This window comes from Pseudopipra pipra, chromosome 1 (genome assembly GCF_036250125.1).
Source record: "Pseudopipra pipra isolate bDixPip1 chromosome 1, bDixPip1.hap1, whole genome shotgun sequence".
In the NCBI taxonomy this organism is placed as follows: domain Eukaryota; kingdom Metazoa; phylum Chordata; class Aves; order Passeriformes; family Pipridae; genus Pseudopipra; species Pseudopipra pipra.
In genome coordinates, this window is record NC_087549.1 from 112,264,207 (window position 1) to 112,284,104 (window position 19,898).

A 19,898-nucleotide genomic window follows, 5' to 3' on the forward strand; every position below is an offset into this window, starting at 1 on the left:
CTTCATCATGCGGTTTACTCGCCCTGCAAGGAGCAGGGAATTGGACCTGATGATCCTCATCAGTCCCTCCCAACTTGCGATATTCTGTAATTAACTGGAATGTATTTGCAATGGATTGGACAGATTCTAGGAATACTAAAATGAGCTTCAGGGTCAGGTCAGCAGTCTTGCATGTTGTGAGAAACCAGGCCCCACTGAGAACCACTACCACAACAGCAATTACATTAGTGGTCATGGTAAAACTAAAAACTTCTTATTATCTCTCTGACACCTGTAAGATTACCTTGAACATATCACTTGTCTTCCCATGCAGTCTGAAAACGTCTATAGATCTTAATATTCTACACATGTTTCATAGGACTAACAAAGTGTTAGAATATGCTTCTTCAGTCAAATTCTTGAATGAATGATACTGTTAGATTGCTGCAATTAGACACCTTAAAAATCTTTACCTTTTCTCCTCTTGTACCTAACTTTCCAACAGAGCCAGGTGAACCTGGGGACCCCAGACTACCCTGTAATAAGAAGTATCAGTTAAAAGGTGTACAGTGAAGAAATCAAGGGCTCACTGCACTCAAGGATTCATTCCCACTTGAAATTACTACAGAGTCAGTATAAATAATAGTGCATTTACAAGCTTTCAAGGACCACAGTAAGAGTTACTGGTCAAGTTATCATTCCATTTCTTTCCTGTCTTCTGTACAACTGCTGTATAAACCTCAAAATGCTTTTAAGTATGAAATGAATGTTATTTTCAGTCTACATAGATACTTAGTCAATACATGCACATGTGCACAAAACCATGAATGCACACATATAATTGAGTGTGTAGTCATGAACATTATTACTTGACTGAAGCAGATGACCAAGGCTGACAGTGTAGGACATTCCAGTCCTGGTTTACACTGATGTAATTCCAGAACAAGAACCTCCAAAATCAAGAGCATCACACAGGGGAGGAGATCAGGAGACAGTGCTCAAATGTTACAACCTAATCATACTTCAGCAGTAAATCTCACAGGCCATAATGAAACTACTGATCATTATATAACTTTGATCTCAACTACACCACTGTACATCTGTATTTAAACATGCTGCAAGCCATGCTCTTAGTCCTCATATCAGATAACTGAGAGTAGAATCTAAAGACAAGGCTCCTCACTACAATCATGCAAAAGCTCAGTAACGCTGACATTCACTTCCTATTCACCCACCTAAACTTATTTTCAAGGCTGTTACCATATGAAGCTGCAAATCAATTACAAAAAATCAGTTACATCAAAAAACCCTCAGTTTCTACTTTCTATAAGCTTTTTAAAAACTCTTTATAAGAATAATATCAACACTGAGAATGAAAAGCCCTAATGTGTACAGTAGGAATATATTATTAAAGCTAACCAGAGGGCCTGGAATGCCTTGTGGTCCTGGAGGTCCTCTGATCCCTTGTGGTCCTCTTGGGCCCTGATGTAAAAAAGCCATTAAAAAAAAAAAAAAGTCAGTTCCAGACTGTTGACAGTCTTTCAATGAAGATCAGATTCCTGCAATGATCAGAATACAAGTGCCTGTTTCGTGAGCCTTAATGCACAGGTGAAACTTCTGGCTGTATGGTTGTCAGGATTTTCCTGTGTGAAGCAGCTGAGATGGTCACTGCCCAACAGCCTGATTCACAGATTCACTGAGGTGTCTAAGATATCAGGGGGGCCATAAGCAGCCCACTATGAACTAGGCACACTTTCTCCAGATCCTAAAACATAAAGTTAAAAGCATCTTTAGAGGATCTAAGAGCATCTTAAAACTGGAAGCTACTATAAACAGTCTACCATGATAATTCTCTTCAAAATTACTCCACCTAGTAAATTTTTAAAACACAAAGCTTTTCACATTGGTTTTGTCGATGCAATAGATTTTATGCAATTTCTAATGATGTGTTGGCTAAATTACTTATTTTTGCTATTCATTTTCCTCTTTTAATTTCACTAGAAGCTGCACCCACATAACTTGCCACATTTAATTCCTCAGGGTTACATAAGAAATTTGCCAAGGAAGATTTCTTACTCACAAGATTCAGAAGCTGAAGTTAACCAAGCTTTCCAAAAGAAAAACAAAATATCAAGACTGACAATTCATTTTCTTCACAGCTAAAATAAAACCATAAGTTTTATTAGTTACCTGTGGGCCTGGAAGACCGGTCTCTCCTGGGTAACCTGCTTCCCCCAGATCTCCTTGCTCACCCTGCCAGAATAAAACCCAAGAAAACAACAACAAACCCAAACAAATTAGCACCTGTCATCTGTACATCAAAAGATAATAATTTCATATCTGTACATAGTTGATAGAATGTTTTTCAATGCTCCCAAACAGCTTTCAAGTAGCTTCAGATTCCTGTTGAAGAAACTCAGTAGAAAGTAGACTTCAGTAGCTTTTTTTCCTGTTGTTTAGAGTGTGTGATGATTATAAAAGTTGCAGCACAAGAGGTCAGTTCTATTTGCTTTGCATTTTCCTGAATACATTATCAGGTTTCAGCACTATTCCTGCATTACCCTTGTCCTTGCCCTTGTCCCCTGCAAAAACCATGAGAAGTTATAAAGTCAGGACCACAAGGGCAGGTCCTCTTCCCCCTTACCCATGAAGAACGACTCTGAGGGGAAACCACAACTTCATTATCGTACTAGAATCAGAGGCTTTTATACTCCACATCTTTCACCCTGGTTATTCAGTGAGGCAAGTCAAATACTGCATCATGGATAAAAAACTTTTTCAGCTCCCATCTCCATATAAAGCTGGCATCTGAGGATGAGTCAGTTTAGCTGACATCCATAACAAATATTCACTGTCTGCTGGACTGAGTAAAATGGTGAAAACTAGCATCAAAATATTCCAGGCCTTGCAGATCCCCTTTCACTGAAGAAATCTTAAACATATGTCTGAAGATTCTTGGGAAACAGATGGTTCTGGAAAGAATCTCCTGAGTAAAACTGCATTTAAAAGGCTGAATTTCCATTCTCCATCCCATGAATGAAACGAAAGATAAAACAGGGGGAAAAAAAAAAAAGGAAAAAAAAAGCCAAAAGCAAAAAGCAAAGACCAAAATTAATTTATAGCCAGAGTAACCAAAATGTAAAATGGAACATCAGTAAGTATATGTTATTGCCAGATGTAAAAAAAATTAAATAGGAAAAGATTTCCACAAAAATTGTTTTGACTCTAATGAAGATGGACAAATTTCTTAGGCACACTCTACTAGAATCCAAAACAAATAGGAAGTTTTCACCTACTTAAATTTACTTTGAATCAAACCCAGAAAAGTGGTTGTTCTTTTTTCTTCCCCCCAACTTTTCCTCTCTTTCGTGCCTTCCTTTAGTTTATTCTCCCTTCCACCTTCAGTATCTTGCTTTGTTTTCAGTACACAGACTGCATGTTCTTCTTGCCTGTGACAAACACCACTCTGACACCTCACCACACCTTCTGTTCCTTCTGCCCTGACTACTTCTGACTGCTAAGAATGGCTAGCTGTGCTTCTTTATGGTTTTTTAACAGAAGGATGGATGCCACTGTCATATTGCAGGGTTTACTGTTCCTTCTGGTTTCTCCAGGAGATGTGAAAGACAGAAGTGTGCAATTCTCTCTGCCATTCACCTTTTTCACCTCTTCAATGAAGGATATTTACATAAGCTGTGTTCTGACCATGGGTTGGTGCCTAGCTTTTCAATGCCTACCTACCATACAAATGTGGTTTTTATTGTACTTTTAGAAGACAAAGCTGATCATCGGTACTTAAATGAAAACAGTTTGGAAGTTCCTTGTTGCTGTGAGGTTCAGTCATTTCTCCTGTTCCGCACCACATCACAAAAGGGTGGCCTCATCACTGGGTGAGGGGGTTCCCAGGGAGATGATGAGGGTTGACTCTAAAGGCTCAATGAATTCTGCACTCTGTGATTTTACTAAACAAGTTGAACATTTTATTTTCTAATCTCATCAGCATTCTTGTGCTTTAGTGCAACAACAACAAGACACAATTCCATTTTCACAGAGTCCAGTTTTGTCCTGTTACCCTCAGTAATCCTGTCACTTGGACTATTTTTTTCTGCTGGTACCTGACAGAAAAACACAAACAAATATTTTTAGAGTTAAGCAGCAATCAAAAGGGGGGGGGGGGAAGTGCACGAAGTTTCATAATTACCTAAGAAATGGATTTCTGAGTGTTTAGGCAAGAATTGGAATAATTAAGAGGCAGGCTTGATGAATATTCTTCAATATTTTAATCTAAAATGTCTTCATAAACCCTATAAATAATTTCTGAGATAGAAATAGGAAACGGGAACTATAAAATGCTCATATTTTTTCAAGTTACTCTGATCCCTGTAGCCAAAGCTTGGTGTTTTCTCCGTTACTGGCAGACAGTATCAGAATATTCCAGTCTATTCCTACCTGCAATACCCCAGACAGTGAAAATTCTGGATTCTCAAAGTGAAATCTAAATCATGACTTTGAGAAACCAGGTGGGGACAAGGGTTTTGGCACAAGGCATGCCTGTATATTGCAAAAAGCTGGGATGTGACAGGACTGTAGTTTAGGGAACTTACAGGACTCTCACTTCTGATTGTCATTTGCCAGTGAAATATTAATTTGAATCACTTTAAATGTAAAAACCCTGTGTTACCCGGCTGCAGCACACAGGAAGACAGTAATAAAGGTACAGCAAAACTGCTCCTCCCAACAGGAGAGGGACAGGAAGCCCAGAAATCAGAGGCAAACCAAACACTGTGCTGCTGAAGAAATATTTCTGCCATAAAAGTCACTGTGCCCTCCCAGTAGTCCTTTTCCTTTGCCGAAATTTATGTTCTATATTGCATCGCTATGGTTATTCTCAGTATTATTTATTAACATTTCACACTTGGTCTTCACTTTAAATGCTTGCTGCTGATACAAAAAAAACCCTCACTCAATCCAGGCAGAAGTTTCATGAAAAATCATTAACCTTTTGCCAAATTAAGAACACAAGAAGAACTTCAATTTACATACTGCATCCACAATTAAAAACCTGAGAAACTGAGCAAACTTTTCAAACTTTTACTGGCTGTCCTCTAACAGCATGTTTGGTACATGCCAAACACTTCATATTGTGAACCTGGATAAAGGAAACAGGGCTTTGGCAAGGACTTTGAAAGAACTGCTACTTGGGCGTTTGCACTTCATCCTGTCTCCTCTTTGATACTATGACTGCACTGATATTGTATGAGTATGATTTGGAAATTAGAAACGGGGAAAGCTGGTCCAAATTTTGCCCTGACCATGTTTGTGAGTCAAGAGTTGCATAGAACAAACTCTACTCAAAATGCTGGTTTGCACATTTATTCAGAAGCTACAATTCTGCCCATTCCCTAGACTCCAACACAAGGCAGGATTTCAAGACATATTCCATCCTGCTGGTCTGACAGTGTCATACATGAAATTGTAATGTTTCCCTGCGTTTATATGCACTAAGATAGAAGGGAAATGCTATACCAAGGCATATACTGTCTCCCTTATCTCTGTCAGAAACTGCAGAGATATGGGAACCACAAATGGGAACCACTTGTGCTAAAGCAATGTTTCCTGAAATGATCATATAACCTATACTTGAGAATTCCTAGAATTTTTACTTGCACTAACCCACTCTTGAATATAGCTGCTTTTAGATGTGCTTTGATAACTGTATTTTGTAATTTATACCCAGAGACAAACAAGATTTCTTTTCCAAGAACACTACCTGAATCATCGCTTAAGAGAATGGCAGTGATGTCTTTACCAAGTACATCTCCATAAAGTTTATTGAGATCCAGACTCTATGGGGTATAGATATAGGAAAACCAGGGCTACCATCTAACAATGACAGACATTTTCCACCAGAGAATCTTCCTGGAACGATCAATCAGCATGCACTGGGGTTGACCTATTCCTTACATCCTATACCAGCATTCAAACTACACTACGTTCTTTTAGATATTGACTTTGGAAATTAAATTCTTTCCAAAACCTTGATCAGTTTATATGCTTCGAGCCAATTTTCAGAGCTCCAGTTAACACTGTTACATCTATTTTTAGCAAAGCATCATTGCCTTAATTTTATCTGTGCTGCGCGTGCGCATCATGCATATATCTGTGTGCATGCAGCAAAGGAGGAATAAACTGTCAGACTTTGCAGCCTGACCACACATTCCTGTCATCTTTAGTGAGTCTCTTCTCTACTTAGTTTCCCACATTTGCCCTAATAATAACAGTAACTGTCCTTTTATTTTGATGAAAACTCTTTTCCAATTCTAAATCCTTCAAGTCAGGATGGCCTCTAGTACAGCCACCTGAGATCCAAAGGCTGCCCTGGCTTGAGGCAGACTTTTGATTTTTAAGCACTTGTGTCTCGGATCACAATGAAACTTTCCCTTTAAGAGGAGCAAACACTGAGGCTGGACATGTAGCTGCATATAGATGGGTAGCAGCAGCATCAGCCACTCACCTTTATACCTGGAGGGCCTCTTCGACCTGCTGCACCCTAGGAAGGAGTGGCACGAGAGATTACATCCAGAACACGGAGCAACATGTGAAACAATGGCTCATAATAAAGTACATTATATACACTGTCAAATCAAAGGCAGCTTATAGAAAGCAGAGATTATTCCAAAAGAAAGATTTAAGGTAAAAAAAGAGAAAAGAGTGGATTTGGGACAGAAATTATTATGCTAGTAAGCCTTACAAAAAAGAAAGAAGGCTTTAGATCCTTAGTGAGTGCAGAGGGAAGACATTTCAACAGAATTCTGGAAAACATCTTCCCAGTCAGCTGCCCTTTGGCTAAAATCAATGGAACAAAAGCCCTCTTCTCTCCCTCTGAGCTAAGAGGTTTGCACCACTTCCTGCTGCACACTGCTCAGCAGCACTAGTGAACGTGACTGTTCAACCTCCTATCACCAGAAGCCTTTAGGATGTTTCTGCAGCCTGACTGAGGAGTGATCATCATTCCAGATTTTGGCATCAAGCACCATTCTGACGGACAAGAAGAGGTGCCTTCATAATTTCCAGTCTCCAGTGAACAAAAAAGAGCAGCTTAGCTGCCAGTGTGTTTATATATATGCTTGAACAAAACTTGTTGTCATGGGGAGAAAGAAAAGGTAGATTTACCTACAGCGAAATTATAAAGCAATTAAGGCTCATAGAAAAGGTTGCATTGAGTTTAAGGCTTGTGACTTTGCATGAATCAGATGTAAAATTAACAGGACAGCAAATTCCTGAATACAAAACATTTCAATGAACACAAGCTACTAAATTTTAAGCCAAGTATGTTTCGCTAGGAAAATATTAAAAGATTTTTGTTCCCTCTCCTTGCAGGCGTTTGAAGTGTGGGATAACAGGAAGAAGAGAAAAAAGGAGTTTTCTCAAAGGAATCCCATTGTATCTTTTTTTAACAGTAACTTCACCCCATATTGGTTACTATTCTTACATCAGGGCCAGCATCACCCTGCTCTCCTTGGAGTCCACGTGGGCCTGGATCTCCCTGCAAAACAAAATAATGATCAAGCTCTTTAAACATATTTGCCTCTTTCTTGTACTTGCACATTCTTCTTAATACATTACTTCTTTGTTTCTTCTTCTAAGTTTTCATTGCAATCAGTTGTGTCATGCTAAATACTGACCCCTGCTTTCTGCAAATAATTTGCATTCAAAATTATAAACCAGACAGATTATGCTTGCTTTGGACTTCCAATCCATCAGTTATTAACAGCTGATACTCCATCAAGGCTTCTTGAATGAAATAATTTTTGTTGACTTCAGCTTTTCAGTTGGACTTGGAATGAGAAAGTTTGATGAGATCTGCTTTAAACAAGTCATCAAAACCCAATTATTCTCCAAAAATTAACCCTCACAGTTTTTCTACTGCTTCCATCACACTCTACATAGACATATGCACACACATGTCCAAGCACATGTCCAAGCACGTGCACAAAACCCTACTTATTCTGATAGAATTAATCTTCTAAAATAGTGGATTTTTCTCACATGTTGCTAGTTCTCACCCTCTTAAACTTTCATCCACCATCATTTATATACTACTGTCCAACTACTTATCATCTTTGCTTATTCTTTCCAAATAAAGTGCAATAGAAAAATGGGCTGTGCTTTTCTGCTATGTTTCTTTTCTTGAAGTATTCTTCAAAGACCTCTTAAAAACTCAAACACTGCTATATAAGCACATAATCCAGCTCTTATATTCTGATACAACTCAAAATGGTGTTTACCCACCATCCTGAGAAACAGCAGTTCCATAGCAAAATGCATATAGTCTGTTGATACCCAATGCATTTTTACCAGCATGATTTTTAATAGTATCCTTATAAACCATTACTAGAAGCTTCTCAGGTGGTTGATGTAAATTTGTGATAGAATAATATATTCTAGTCCATATCTTCCCTCAGGTCTATATTATGAGAATATTTCCATAATCTTTGTAAACATTTTTAATTATTTTTTTCTGTTATACTGTATCACACACTTCTCAAAGATTTCTATGCTGCAGACAAACACTAGAGGCAAAATACAAAGCAAACAAAACACACACACACAAAAAAAAACCACAACAAAAAAAGAGCTTCTTGGTCACTGGACAGCCAATACAATTTAGCAATTATGCAAATCCTCTCTCCATAATTATAGAACTACTTGCTTACCTGTGGTGCTAGGCTTCCTTTTTCACCTTTAGGACCACTAACACTACTGTTAGCCCCAGGATCTCCCTGGAAAAGTTAAATGGAAAGCTCAGCATTTTCAGTGATCCCACCTTTATTGCTTTGATTATAGAGGCAGGATACGGAAATAATATTAATTAGATTTGTCATTGCAGACAACTAGAAATGAAAAGGCTATTTTAAATGAAGATGCTTGTAAGAACACTATATAGGAAGTTCTGCAAAGTCCACAAAGTTCTTTTCTGAAGAGATTAAAGGCAAAATTACTAACGGGCAAGAAATTAAACCCTGAAAATGTGAAGCAGTGCTGGTTGATTTGGTATAGTTAATTAAGATCATATCTTGTCCGTGAGTTTCAGATGGGGGGTTACACTACAGTGGAATTCCATTTAGCTGCTTAATGCTAGACACAGGTGAAATCCTGATCTCTCAAAGAGGCAAATTACCATGACACCTGGATTTTAGTTTTCTTTTAATATAATCATTAGAAGTCAGGAGTCAACACTATATTTGAATGTTTGGAACAAAATCTTCGAAATATATGTGAGAAGACAAAGTTGTGATACAAGAAGTGTTGTGTCTCCACTGAAATTTCAGTCCTCGGGGAGTGTGTTCATATAGAGCTCTGGAGCATGCAAGGAAAAAATGTGAGCATGAAGAAGTAACTTACCTTTGCATCATTATAAATTGCTAACCAAGAGTTAATGCTCAGGGTTTTCAAGTGATCTCAAATTCCTCTTTAGGATGGGAACCGCCAGGAAGACCGGTCTAGTCCACTTGGTCTTTTCATTAAACCTTCTGGTCTAGTGGGAAGTGTCCCTACCCATGGCAGGGGTTGTGGAACTAGATGATCTTTAAGGTCCCATTCAACCCAAACCATTCTATGATTCTGTGATAAGTAGCTCCAAAAGAAGTTATGTTGTCCACAGTAACAAATAAACAAACAAACCAAAAATGCAAGGAACAGCAGGAGACCTGAGGCCTAAACACCTGCTTCCAAGCAACATATCAAAACACATCAGTCCATCTACATGCAAAGAGTTTAGGACTCCTGGAATATGCCATGCTTCTTGCAGAGTACTACTTATCTAGCACTGTGAAAAACTCTTCAAATCATATAAATTTCAGACGTCACCATCACAAAATCCAGGCACAAATCAGTGCAACATAACAAAAATAAAGGAATACCCTTACATAATCTCCTCTTAGACCAGATTCTCCTCGTTCACCTGGTTCTCCTCTGGGGCCTTTTCTGCCCTAAATTCATAAAAAGAGCACAAACAATTCAGGTACAAGTATAAATAGTATCTGTCATAAAGGAAGGCCAGATAAGAGAACACAGATTTGTTGAAGTCAGTGGAGCTATACTGATTTACAGCAGGAGTCACATCATATTAGAGAATAGGCAGCTATTAAACACAACTCAGAGGAATTACAGACAGCATTACACTTTGGAAAGATGTTTCCATAAAATCTAAACATTACTGTAAAGGGTACTTCACCCGTTTTCCTCTGTTGCCTTTCTCTCCAGAAGCTCCAGGAAATCCCCGTTCTCCCTAGACTCACAAAAGTGGAAAAAAAAGAAGAAAAAAATAATGTTTGTTCTTTCTGATAAATGTGGTTATCAGGGTTTATCTGGCAGAATCCAACTTCAATCAGATATGCAATTCTAAACACGTAACAGTGGAATTTCTGCTCAGGACTAAAGCCATAAAACCTGTACTTTTGAACCCTGAGGTAGGTGTCTTTAGTAACACTGCACATGTAATGATTACCTGCTCTCCATCAGTGCCATCGAATCCACTCTCACCATGTTCACCCTGTAGCAATAAGCAAAAAACCCCCTTTCAGCATCAGTCCACTTGTCTCTGAGCAAGTGTTCAGCCTACCTTTTTAAACTTGAATAAGGTTAGTTGTTTTCAATGGTTAGCAAGAATAATTAGGAATAATAATTATAAATTGGAATTAATAATTAGTATTTTGACAAATTAAGAACATCTTAATTATTTGTTAAGAACAGTTTATAAGAACAACAGTTATTAAAACTATAGATTTTCATCAGTATTTAAATTCTGTTTTTCCTTCTTTTTGTTTTCAAATCTTTTTTCAACTGCAGCATCTTCAATACCTAGATATATTTCAAACTATAACTACTAGTATTTGATCTATCATGCTGATAACTTTTTAATTTTGATGTCAACCATCATGTGTTTGTATTGTGCTTTTCTTTTTTTACATAGCTTTATACCATGAACAGTGTATTGAAAAGCCAGAAAGAATAACCATGATTAAAAAAAATTACAGAAGACTGATCCTAGACTTTACAACTTGTTAAATAAACTTCATAACTCTTTCAGCAATGTGGTGCTTGCTACAAAAATAGCAGTCATCTTCCTTTTCAAACACACATTGCTTTTCTTCTCCCTTTGTCTGCAAAAATGATTCCCCATATTGCAACTGACTATGGAAGACATTTTCCCTCAAAACATCCATTCCTTCTTTAAGGAATTTGCAACGTTAACTTGTGTGAGGCATCTAAATAGACTTACAACTGTGAGAACCTTATTTCATTTATGCATGCTTCACAATGTTTCAGACCTGACCAAATAAGCTTCTTCCATCTTTCTTTACTAGGATAAAAATGAAGGAATTAACCCTGATGTAAATTAACTTAGCAGAGACCACTACTCTGAAAGCTGAAATGATATTCAACCAACCACTGAAAGTGGCACAAGACATCAGGACTCTCACTGTGAGAGAGACCACAGATACAATTGCTTTGTAGATTTTGATGCTAAATTGACTTTGCAAAACCATCTAGTTGAAGTTCATGAGAGAGAATTTCTTTTATTTATAACAATTCTGTATGTACAACAAGAAAAAATAGCTGGCTGTACATTTTGATTAGATTAATATGTCACAAACAAGAATTTCTAAATAAGTATTCCAGAAAAATTATGAGCACTAAGTCAGCAATCATGATTTTTATTTGTGTTTTTTTTTGTCACTCATTTTCTACCTCAGAAAACCTGAGCTAAACTTCAAAGCATTAAATACTCAGAATTGCCTTTTTTTTCTCCAAATAGCTATGCTAAAATGCCTTGCAGACTTCAATAAACTGCCTCAAGATTACTAAGTTGGCAGAATTGAATCACATTTTTTATGTGTTGAAAGTTTCATATTTTTAGTTAAAATCAAATTAGTGGATATAATGACACAATGCCACATATTCATTGGATTTCAGTAGGGTTTGTGCACCTGGTAATTTCTACTCCACTGTTCAACTTGGACAAATCAAAATCATCAGCAAGGACTCTCCCTCTTCTATATTCAGATGTTTCAGATATTTGAAGGAGGATAAATTACTTCAGAGAACAGAGGAGAAAATGGAAAATGAAAGAGAAACATGTGAGAAGATTAAAAAGTTAGTACGGAGCAGGACTTTAAAGAGAGCTGAGGTATCAGAAACACACTCAACTTTCTCACTCCAATTATGGAGACAAATATCTTCTGAGTCTTTGAGGCTCCCAAGTCTTTTTTAGAAAGTGGGTTTGTGTAAAAGCATTCAAGTTAATGCCATTTCAACTACTGTAGCTTGGTAACTAATATTGCCATTATAGATCACTGTCTTCCAGGCTTCACATTTTATTAATGAATTGGTGACAATATCTCTTTGATGAACAGGTATGTTTAAAAGGTTAAACGAGACATGCAATAATAGTGGATGACAAGAACAACATGAAAAGAAGTTTGGATATTGAATAATGTCAATAGTATCAACAATGATCTAGTGAAAGTGCTGTCCAAACCCACAATAAATATTATTCACAATCTTTTTTTCCCCCCCTATTCTGCTTCCTCAATGATTAGAATATGAGATTCACCTGACAAGAATTACCACCTTAATAGATTATCAAATTAATCAGTAAATAAATCCCTGTTAGTTAGAATAAATCAACTATGACTGTAACCATATAAAAATAAAATTATGACTGTTTGACTAATGTGATAGGTATCTTAAATTCATTCTTAGACAACCATAGCAAAAGTACATTAAATGCTCTGAAACTTTTACACTGTTTTCCTTCTTTGCTGATATTTTCTTACAAGGTAACATGAACTTTAAAGGAAGCAGAACACTGTTCTCAAAGAAAATCGATCACACATGAACACACTTACCTGATTTCCTCTGTAGCCTCTGCCCCCCTTAAATTAAAAATAAACACAGATGAAATTTGGTGAAAGTACTTTTATTGAGCTTGAAAAGCAGGGTACCATAGGTTGCTGTGCATGGGCATTCTGGGCTCTGTATCAGTAAGTTCCTACCGTAAAACCCTCTACTGCCGCTTATGGGATTTACTCCTTTCCTGTGGGGAGACAGTACAGCCCTCATTTTCATTCTTGTTCCATAAAGCTTTATAGCTTTAACTAAGGCCAGTCTGGAGCTGTTGGTGAAAAAGTCACTGTCAAGTTGCCTAGACAGCAACATCCTTAGCTGTATGACCATGCTTCAGTTACTGAAAATACCTCTCAAAATGAGACAGCAAACACTGTCTGCCATTCTTACAGCTGGGTCTTGCTCTCTACCCATGCTTCAGTAAGACAGCCCCCGGATTTGTCCCCAGTACAGAAAACAGGTTTGTGGGACACAAAATTAGGAAATATTTCACAGTCACATACTTGCCTTATGGCCTCTAGCACCTGGACAACCCCTGTCTCCTTGAGTCCCAGTGAAACCAGCTGGGCCTCTCTCCCCCTAAGAAACAAAACAAAATGTTCAGTCTCATCCATACAATGATGGTTACCGGTTAATTCATCACATAAGACTAAAGCAAGAGAGAATTCTATCACCATTCACTGTGCTAAGGACACAAGTGCAAGTCACCCAGAAATTTTCAAACTGACCATAAAAGAGCAGTCAGTTACTTATTTGAGTTGCACCTGGTTCTCTGCTCTCGCTATCATGCCATGTTTCAGACTGCAATACCAACCTCCGACTGAAATCTTTGTACTTGAAGGTAGTTTTTTTTTTTAACTGAATAACTAACTCACTTCTGGTGGGTTGTTGTTTTAACTCAGTTACTAACTATCGTGATGTGCAGAAGCACAGAGAATCAAATCTGTATATTTACCTGCAGATACATGTTGCTTAAACGCATTTTAGGTTAGCACTGGTGAATCCTCAGTGAGTAAGTGCAGACAGGCTCAGGCACCAACTGTCAGCATAACAGCAGGAAGAAATATGCTTACTTACAACCCCACCTTCCTCACCAGGATGGCCAGGAGATCCTCTGTAACCCGTATTTCCCTGAAAAATGAGAATTTATAAGATAAGTAGCATTGTTCTCCAAGCACACTATCCTAACAGTTAAGGTCATGGGCACAAGCATGCATGCTCAGAAATATTGCAAAAAACAGAAGCACTTTGAAAAATAAAGTAATTCTTCTGTAATGTCTATGTTAGACCTTCTACCTTCCTTCCCGGACTTCCCCGGACACCACGATCACCATTTTCTCCAAGGCATTTACAATTAACCTTACAGCATTTCCTTTCTGCAACAGTATCCTGAAAAACAACAAGAAACATTTCATTTATGTATATTAATCATAAAGCAAAGACTGATTTTTCTCTCCCATTTGTTTTTACCACAGAAGGACTTACAAGGTTTCTCTGCAAGATGCTTGCAATCTCTGCAAACCCAACACTCAGAGGTTCATTGTATCCAAAGCCTCTGCCAAACTCTATCTCCCAAAATTCAGTCAAGTTTTGTGTATTGTCCAGGCCAACTAACAGGAGTGCATCAAGACCTTCAATATAAGCACAGATTTTAATTAATGAATGCCTGAAATATACTATTTAACCAACAATATATTTTTAAGTAACAGCAATTCTCTAAAAGACACTTCACGGCTTCAACACAGTATGTTCAAATAAATCAACCTATTGAGAACAATGTGTGAAAGAAAAATCCAGACCAGTAATTTTCCAATTAACTTCTCTCCCCAGTTGTCAGACCAGATTGCTACTCAGTGCCCAAATATTAGTGTTTTGCACTGCAGAAGTCTGAGTTATGCCTAACCTCTGGTGCTGTACTCATCAGTGAGAGGGGGCTGACCTGAGTCACATCAGCTGTTGAAGCTGGATCCCAGTATCTAGAACCTCAGCACACCCATGTGTGTTTTCCTGCCATCATCTGACGAACAGTGACAAGTCATGTACCTTGGTTCACATGGAGAAACAAACACTCTCCCAGGGACTCCTGAGGAATGCCACGTGAGAGTGGAGAGGCAACATTATATGGAAAATTTGCAGTGGGGGAGCAATACACTGGGCCTTGGGTAGTAGGAGGCTGGAGCATCAACATCATACTGTAATACCTTTAAAGCGAAGTGAGTCAGATGCTTTCCTGAGATCTTCCAGCGAATCATCCAGCCCATCTGAAAATACTAACAGAACCTGTCAGGAGAGGGAGTAATGCCAAGTCAATTGTAAAGGGACTGAAAGTTCAGTCATTGTAAAAAGTACAGTTTGCATTGAAAACTGGCTATGAGGTGGTCAAATTCCACTTCGCTGTGTAGATCTGAAATATGTGCAGGAAAAAAGTGCTGAGGAGCAAGGAGAACAGAACACAAAAGTCTGTTCTCCCTGACAGCACTTGAAGTTGAGGGATTTGTCTTGGTGAACAGTTCATAGCATGGCTATTATGTCTGTCATCTTTTTAGCATGCCAGGAAGGCCAATGCTGCTGTGACTTATCCACTGAAAAACTTTTTCTGATGTCTGAAGAGTTCTCCATTATGTGAATGTGGAAAAGAACTTAGAGCAAACAAATTTTCCCCTTTCAGCTGGCTGTCACTGAGCCATACTAGGAGGTGTATCCTCTCTAGGTCCAATCCTTCCACCCCACAGATGCTTATGTTCCCTTGCCCTTTCCACAAAGGCAGTACATCACCCTGCTCCACTCTCTGCCATATTTTATCCTGTTAAGGCATAAGGCTTAGCTCACCTACGGATGCTAATCATTTGTACTGGCTACATTTCCACCTTTTAAAGGCCAAAGACCTATAGTTAAGCCTCTTCCACAATGGAGGATAGCATAGTTTTCTACAATTCCCCCCTGAGCTACCAGTCTCTTCCTATTTTTCTCCTCCCCTTCCCTCTTCTAACGAGCAGAAGTCTTCTCAGGACCCACTCATCCAGTCAATTAGTTTTCCCAGAAAGAAGCTGCACAGCTAAACTGTCTCCTGTCCCCAGTGGTAATGACTTCAAGTCCTCCTATACTCTCTGACCAACAAATGGACAAGCACAGCTAGAGCTTCTTCCCTCCTATTCTTCATATTTTACATTCCCTATACAAGACACAGCTTTGAACAATGCAAACCCTTTTGCTCCTGTTAAGATAAATTTTTCTGCAGGTGACAGAGGCAAAGAAAGTGACTACCACACCAAACATTCCAATTCCGTGCTAAAGCAGCAAGGAGACAAGAATTTAAGAACAGGCAGAGCTCACTGGTTTTGGTGGTGTTCCCAAACATCCCATATGGAGGCACTGGTACTGACTCTACATTTGGTCAAGCAAATTGTGATACATAGGAGAGCTGGACCATGGAGGGTTAAACACATCACAGACTGTCAGGAATGACACTGTAGGCCTGGGCTTGATGGGTTTTTTTCTATAATCTTTTAATTTTAAAAACTTGGGGAGCAGGGAATATGGGGTGTCAGTGCACCCATTATATGTAAGTATATGTAAACTTATGTTTACAAAGCTTTTCTTTATTGTTTTGTTCTATTTTTCTTTATTGTATTACTATTGCTTTGTCAAAAAATGCTGGAATCATGTCCAACTCTTTTGGTGCAAAACAAACAAATAATAAAGAAAAGAAGAAATGCAAACAACAGCGAATCCCTGTCCCCGATGAGGTTTATAACTAATAATCATTACAGAACAAGCATATTATTGCTCAGGATCCTAGGGAAATTAAATTGTGATTTGATTTGCATTCTAAAGTCTTCTATTTTCAATTTGCACATAAACAGTATCAGAAAGAAATATTAATCCATTGGTAAAGTCCTGAGATATGCAGCATTTTTATTTCTAGTAATAATGCATAAGCAGAAAGAAGCCTTGTTTGACTCTAACCTTCAGAATTGGCAATTAGGAGGAAAAAAGCACTGCTTTTTACTGGTATGTCAAACAAGTTCTCTCTCTGAGGCTCATAAGAAGCAAAATCTTATGTGGTCATCTTCCCCATTCAGACATTTTAAGAGATCTTTGGAAAAAAATGCTATTAAATATGCAGCAAATTACAACCTAAACTGATAAGCCACACCTATGCAAATGCTGTAAAAAATGGAATACCAACTTTCATCTGAAAGCAGGGAAATCTGTAATTTGGCTTTCTCATTCCACATGATATTAAAATTAACACTTTATAAAAGTTAAAATAAGGCTGAAAGAGGAAACCCCTTATGTATTTTGCAAGGTCCTTCTTCAGTAGGAAGGTCCCACTGCATGGAGACCCTAGTAAGTGATAACATTCAACAGCTACTACAGGACATGCTCAGTGTTTTACTGCATTAGGGCCTTATTAAGGATAAATTGTCAGGGCACTGACCCTGAAACACTCCAATGAGAGCTAAATTTCTTGAACCCAAGTTGAAAGACTCCCCACTCATGTCAGAAGAGATTAAATGAAGCTTTATACTTTTCCCTTCACTTCAAGATGGATGAATAAACTGCATCTATGCAGATTTTCCTTATCATCAGTTACCCTTAAGTAGAACTCGGCTTTGTTACTGGAAATTATTTGATAAGTTAACCTCCGTAAACAAATATCTCAGATGACCTTTTTCTGTGACTTCTGCTTAGAGCTGTCGCTGTTCTGGACAGAGATATAGCATCAGGATTAGGAATTCCTAAAAGAGAACAACTTTCCACTACTCAAAGTACAAACATTTCATGGTAGATATAAGAAGGTTATCTGTACGAATAGTTGCCATCATATGTATTAAGACAAATGTTCTGGATACCATCTCACTGCAGGATCGCCTAGGAAGCTGGAATTGAAATACGTATTTATATCAGGTCAATGAAAAACAGGAGGTTCTATATAAAAATAAGGAAAGACTTTTTATTACATGGGTGACTGAGCACTGGCACAGGTTGCCTGGAGAGGCTGAAGAGTCTCCATTCTTGGAGATACACAAAAGCCATCTGGACATGGTCCTGGGCAGCCTGTTCTAGCTGACCCTTCTTGAGTAGGGGGTTGGACAAGGTGACTTCCAGAGGTTCCTTCTAATCTCTACCATTCTATGATTCTGTTTATTAAATTCACATATTCCCAAACAACATTTTTGTCTCCCTGGAGTACTCAGCATCAGGAACTGTAAACATCAAACTGTGTAACTTCTTTCCAAGATATATGCTCATACCATTAAGTTACCTTAACTTCAGCAGAGGTCGCATTAAAGAACTTCTCCTCAAGTGCCTGCAAGAAATCTGTATTCAGGTAGGTATCCACAGTGGCCTGTGCATCTAAGAACTTCTGGATGATCTCTTCATTATAGTCTTCAAAACCAGAGTCAAAGATTAATTGGTTGGTCTGTGCCAATACTTGGAACTTGAATCTAATGTTGACTGGAGCTTTACAGCTGGTATTTGGTAATGATTTCATCTGGAGTAAAAGTCTGGGGAGGAATGCTTGCAATCTCTGTTTCAGGAGCACTGTGGGTTCTGGTTGCATGCGCCTTGAAGCATCAACTGCTATAGAAAGATCTATGTTGCAATCTGAAAAAAAAATATATAAGAAACACAAAACTACAAACATACGCTATTTGTGATCTTGGTTTTTTTTGCCAGAATCATGGCAGCGGAACAAAATTCAATATGGTAGATTTAAAACCAGAAGTCAGAATCAGTGAGATTGGTTTTCCATAAACATAAAATACCATCATCCCACAGGTTTCAGTGGGACCACGTGAACTTGAAAATAGTATGAACCACATTATTGGATGTCTGCACATACCCAAACTGCAAAACATGTCATTGTTCCGTCAAATGTCATCAAAAGGCCTAATCTTGAAAATGTTCCTGTGAGCTTTGCTACCGAGAACACGCAACATATATTCCAGTTGCAATAGGAAGCTTGATGGCTGACTGTGGTCTGTCACTTTGTCACAAGACCAGGTGATACATACAAATGTAGAACAACAGGCCAAAGAAACATGAGAGAAAGAGGCAGCATTGCCTACATGCAGTGTTATATAACCACTGCGAAAAAACAGCTGCTGTAAGGTGAGGAATTGCTTGTATAGCTCCTTATAATAACAGCAAATACTGTGATGTGGTTAATTCCTTCCCTCTCCCCAGTCATCTTGCCCTCATTAAACAGCTAAACTACATGGCTTTTTTCTTCTTGATTATTCATTTCTCATGTTGTTTTTTCTGCTGTGCTCCTAGATGCATTAATATTCATTGTTGTACTTCTGCAAGGAAGTCAGAGGCAAGCAATTTTAGCTGTAAAACAGCACTCTACCTAATTTTTTTCCTTCTTCACTCATTGCCTCTGAAACACTTAGCAATCACAAGGTTGTTTTCAATATTGGTTTGCTAGTCTGGGCTAGTTCCTACAGACCATTATTCCAAGTTTTCTGAGTTTTCCCTCTCTCATGACAAAGATGAATGTGTTCAGTTCTTTAACCAAATACATCTAGAAATAATTTCACCTCAAAGTGACCATCGTTACACTTCAGCATACTCACCTGTGGTACAAAGTGCCCCCTAGAGGGCATGATCTGCTGGAAAGCAGCATGAGAATTTTTAAATGCAAAAGGTCACACTGAATGAGTCTTTATGGCTAAAATATCTGACATTCAGGCCTCAGAGCAACATCAAAAATCTATACCTTATCTGTTTAGTCCAAAACAAGACAAACAGTTAAATATATCTATACATGCACACATATCTACACACGTTCATGAACATAATATTTAATGGATATTTCTTTCGGTATGTGTTCATGTCCAGGACACAATCAGTATGTTTTCAAAATGAGATTCTTCTAAAACCTGGGTCTTTCTAATGACATAGTTTGGAGGCAGTGTGCAGGGCAACCACGGACTCAGCAGTTTTGCCCTGACAATTGGTAATCCACACTGCTTAGCTCTTAAAACATTCTCTGT

At 38.2% G+C, this 19,898-nt stretch overlaps 1 protein-coding gene across 1 annotated transcript in view; it reads right to left on the reverse strand.

Moving 5' to 3' along the window:
• The window catches only part of COL6A6 (collagen type VI alpha 6 chain), a 41,019-nt gene that overhangs the window by 16,249 nt on the left and 4,872 nt on the right, over nt 1–19,898 (reverse strand). Inside the window, 16 exon segments of the mRNA XM_064641159.1 lie at nt 453–515; nt 1,399–1,461; nt 2,170–2,232; nt 6,494–6,529; nt 7,472–7,525; nt 8,697–8,762; nt 9,909–9,971; nt 10,217–10,270; nt 10,490–10,534; nt 12,894–12,920; nt 13,399–13,470; nt 13,969–14,022; nt 14,188–14,280; nt 14,377–14,522; nt 15,093–15,171; nt 18,161–18,504. Of these exon segments, the coding sequence (XP_064497229.1) occupies nt 453–515; nt 1,399–1,461; nt 2,170–2,232; nt 6,494–6,529; nt 7,472–7,525; nt 8,697–8,762; nt 9,909–9,971; nt 10,217–10,270; nt 10,490–10,534; nt 12,894–12,920; nt 13,399–13,470; nt 13,969–14,022; nt 14,188–14,280; nt 14,377–14,522; nt 15,093–15,171; nt 18,161–18,504 (1,322 nt within the window).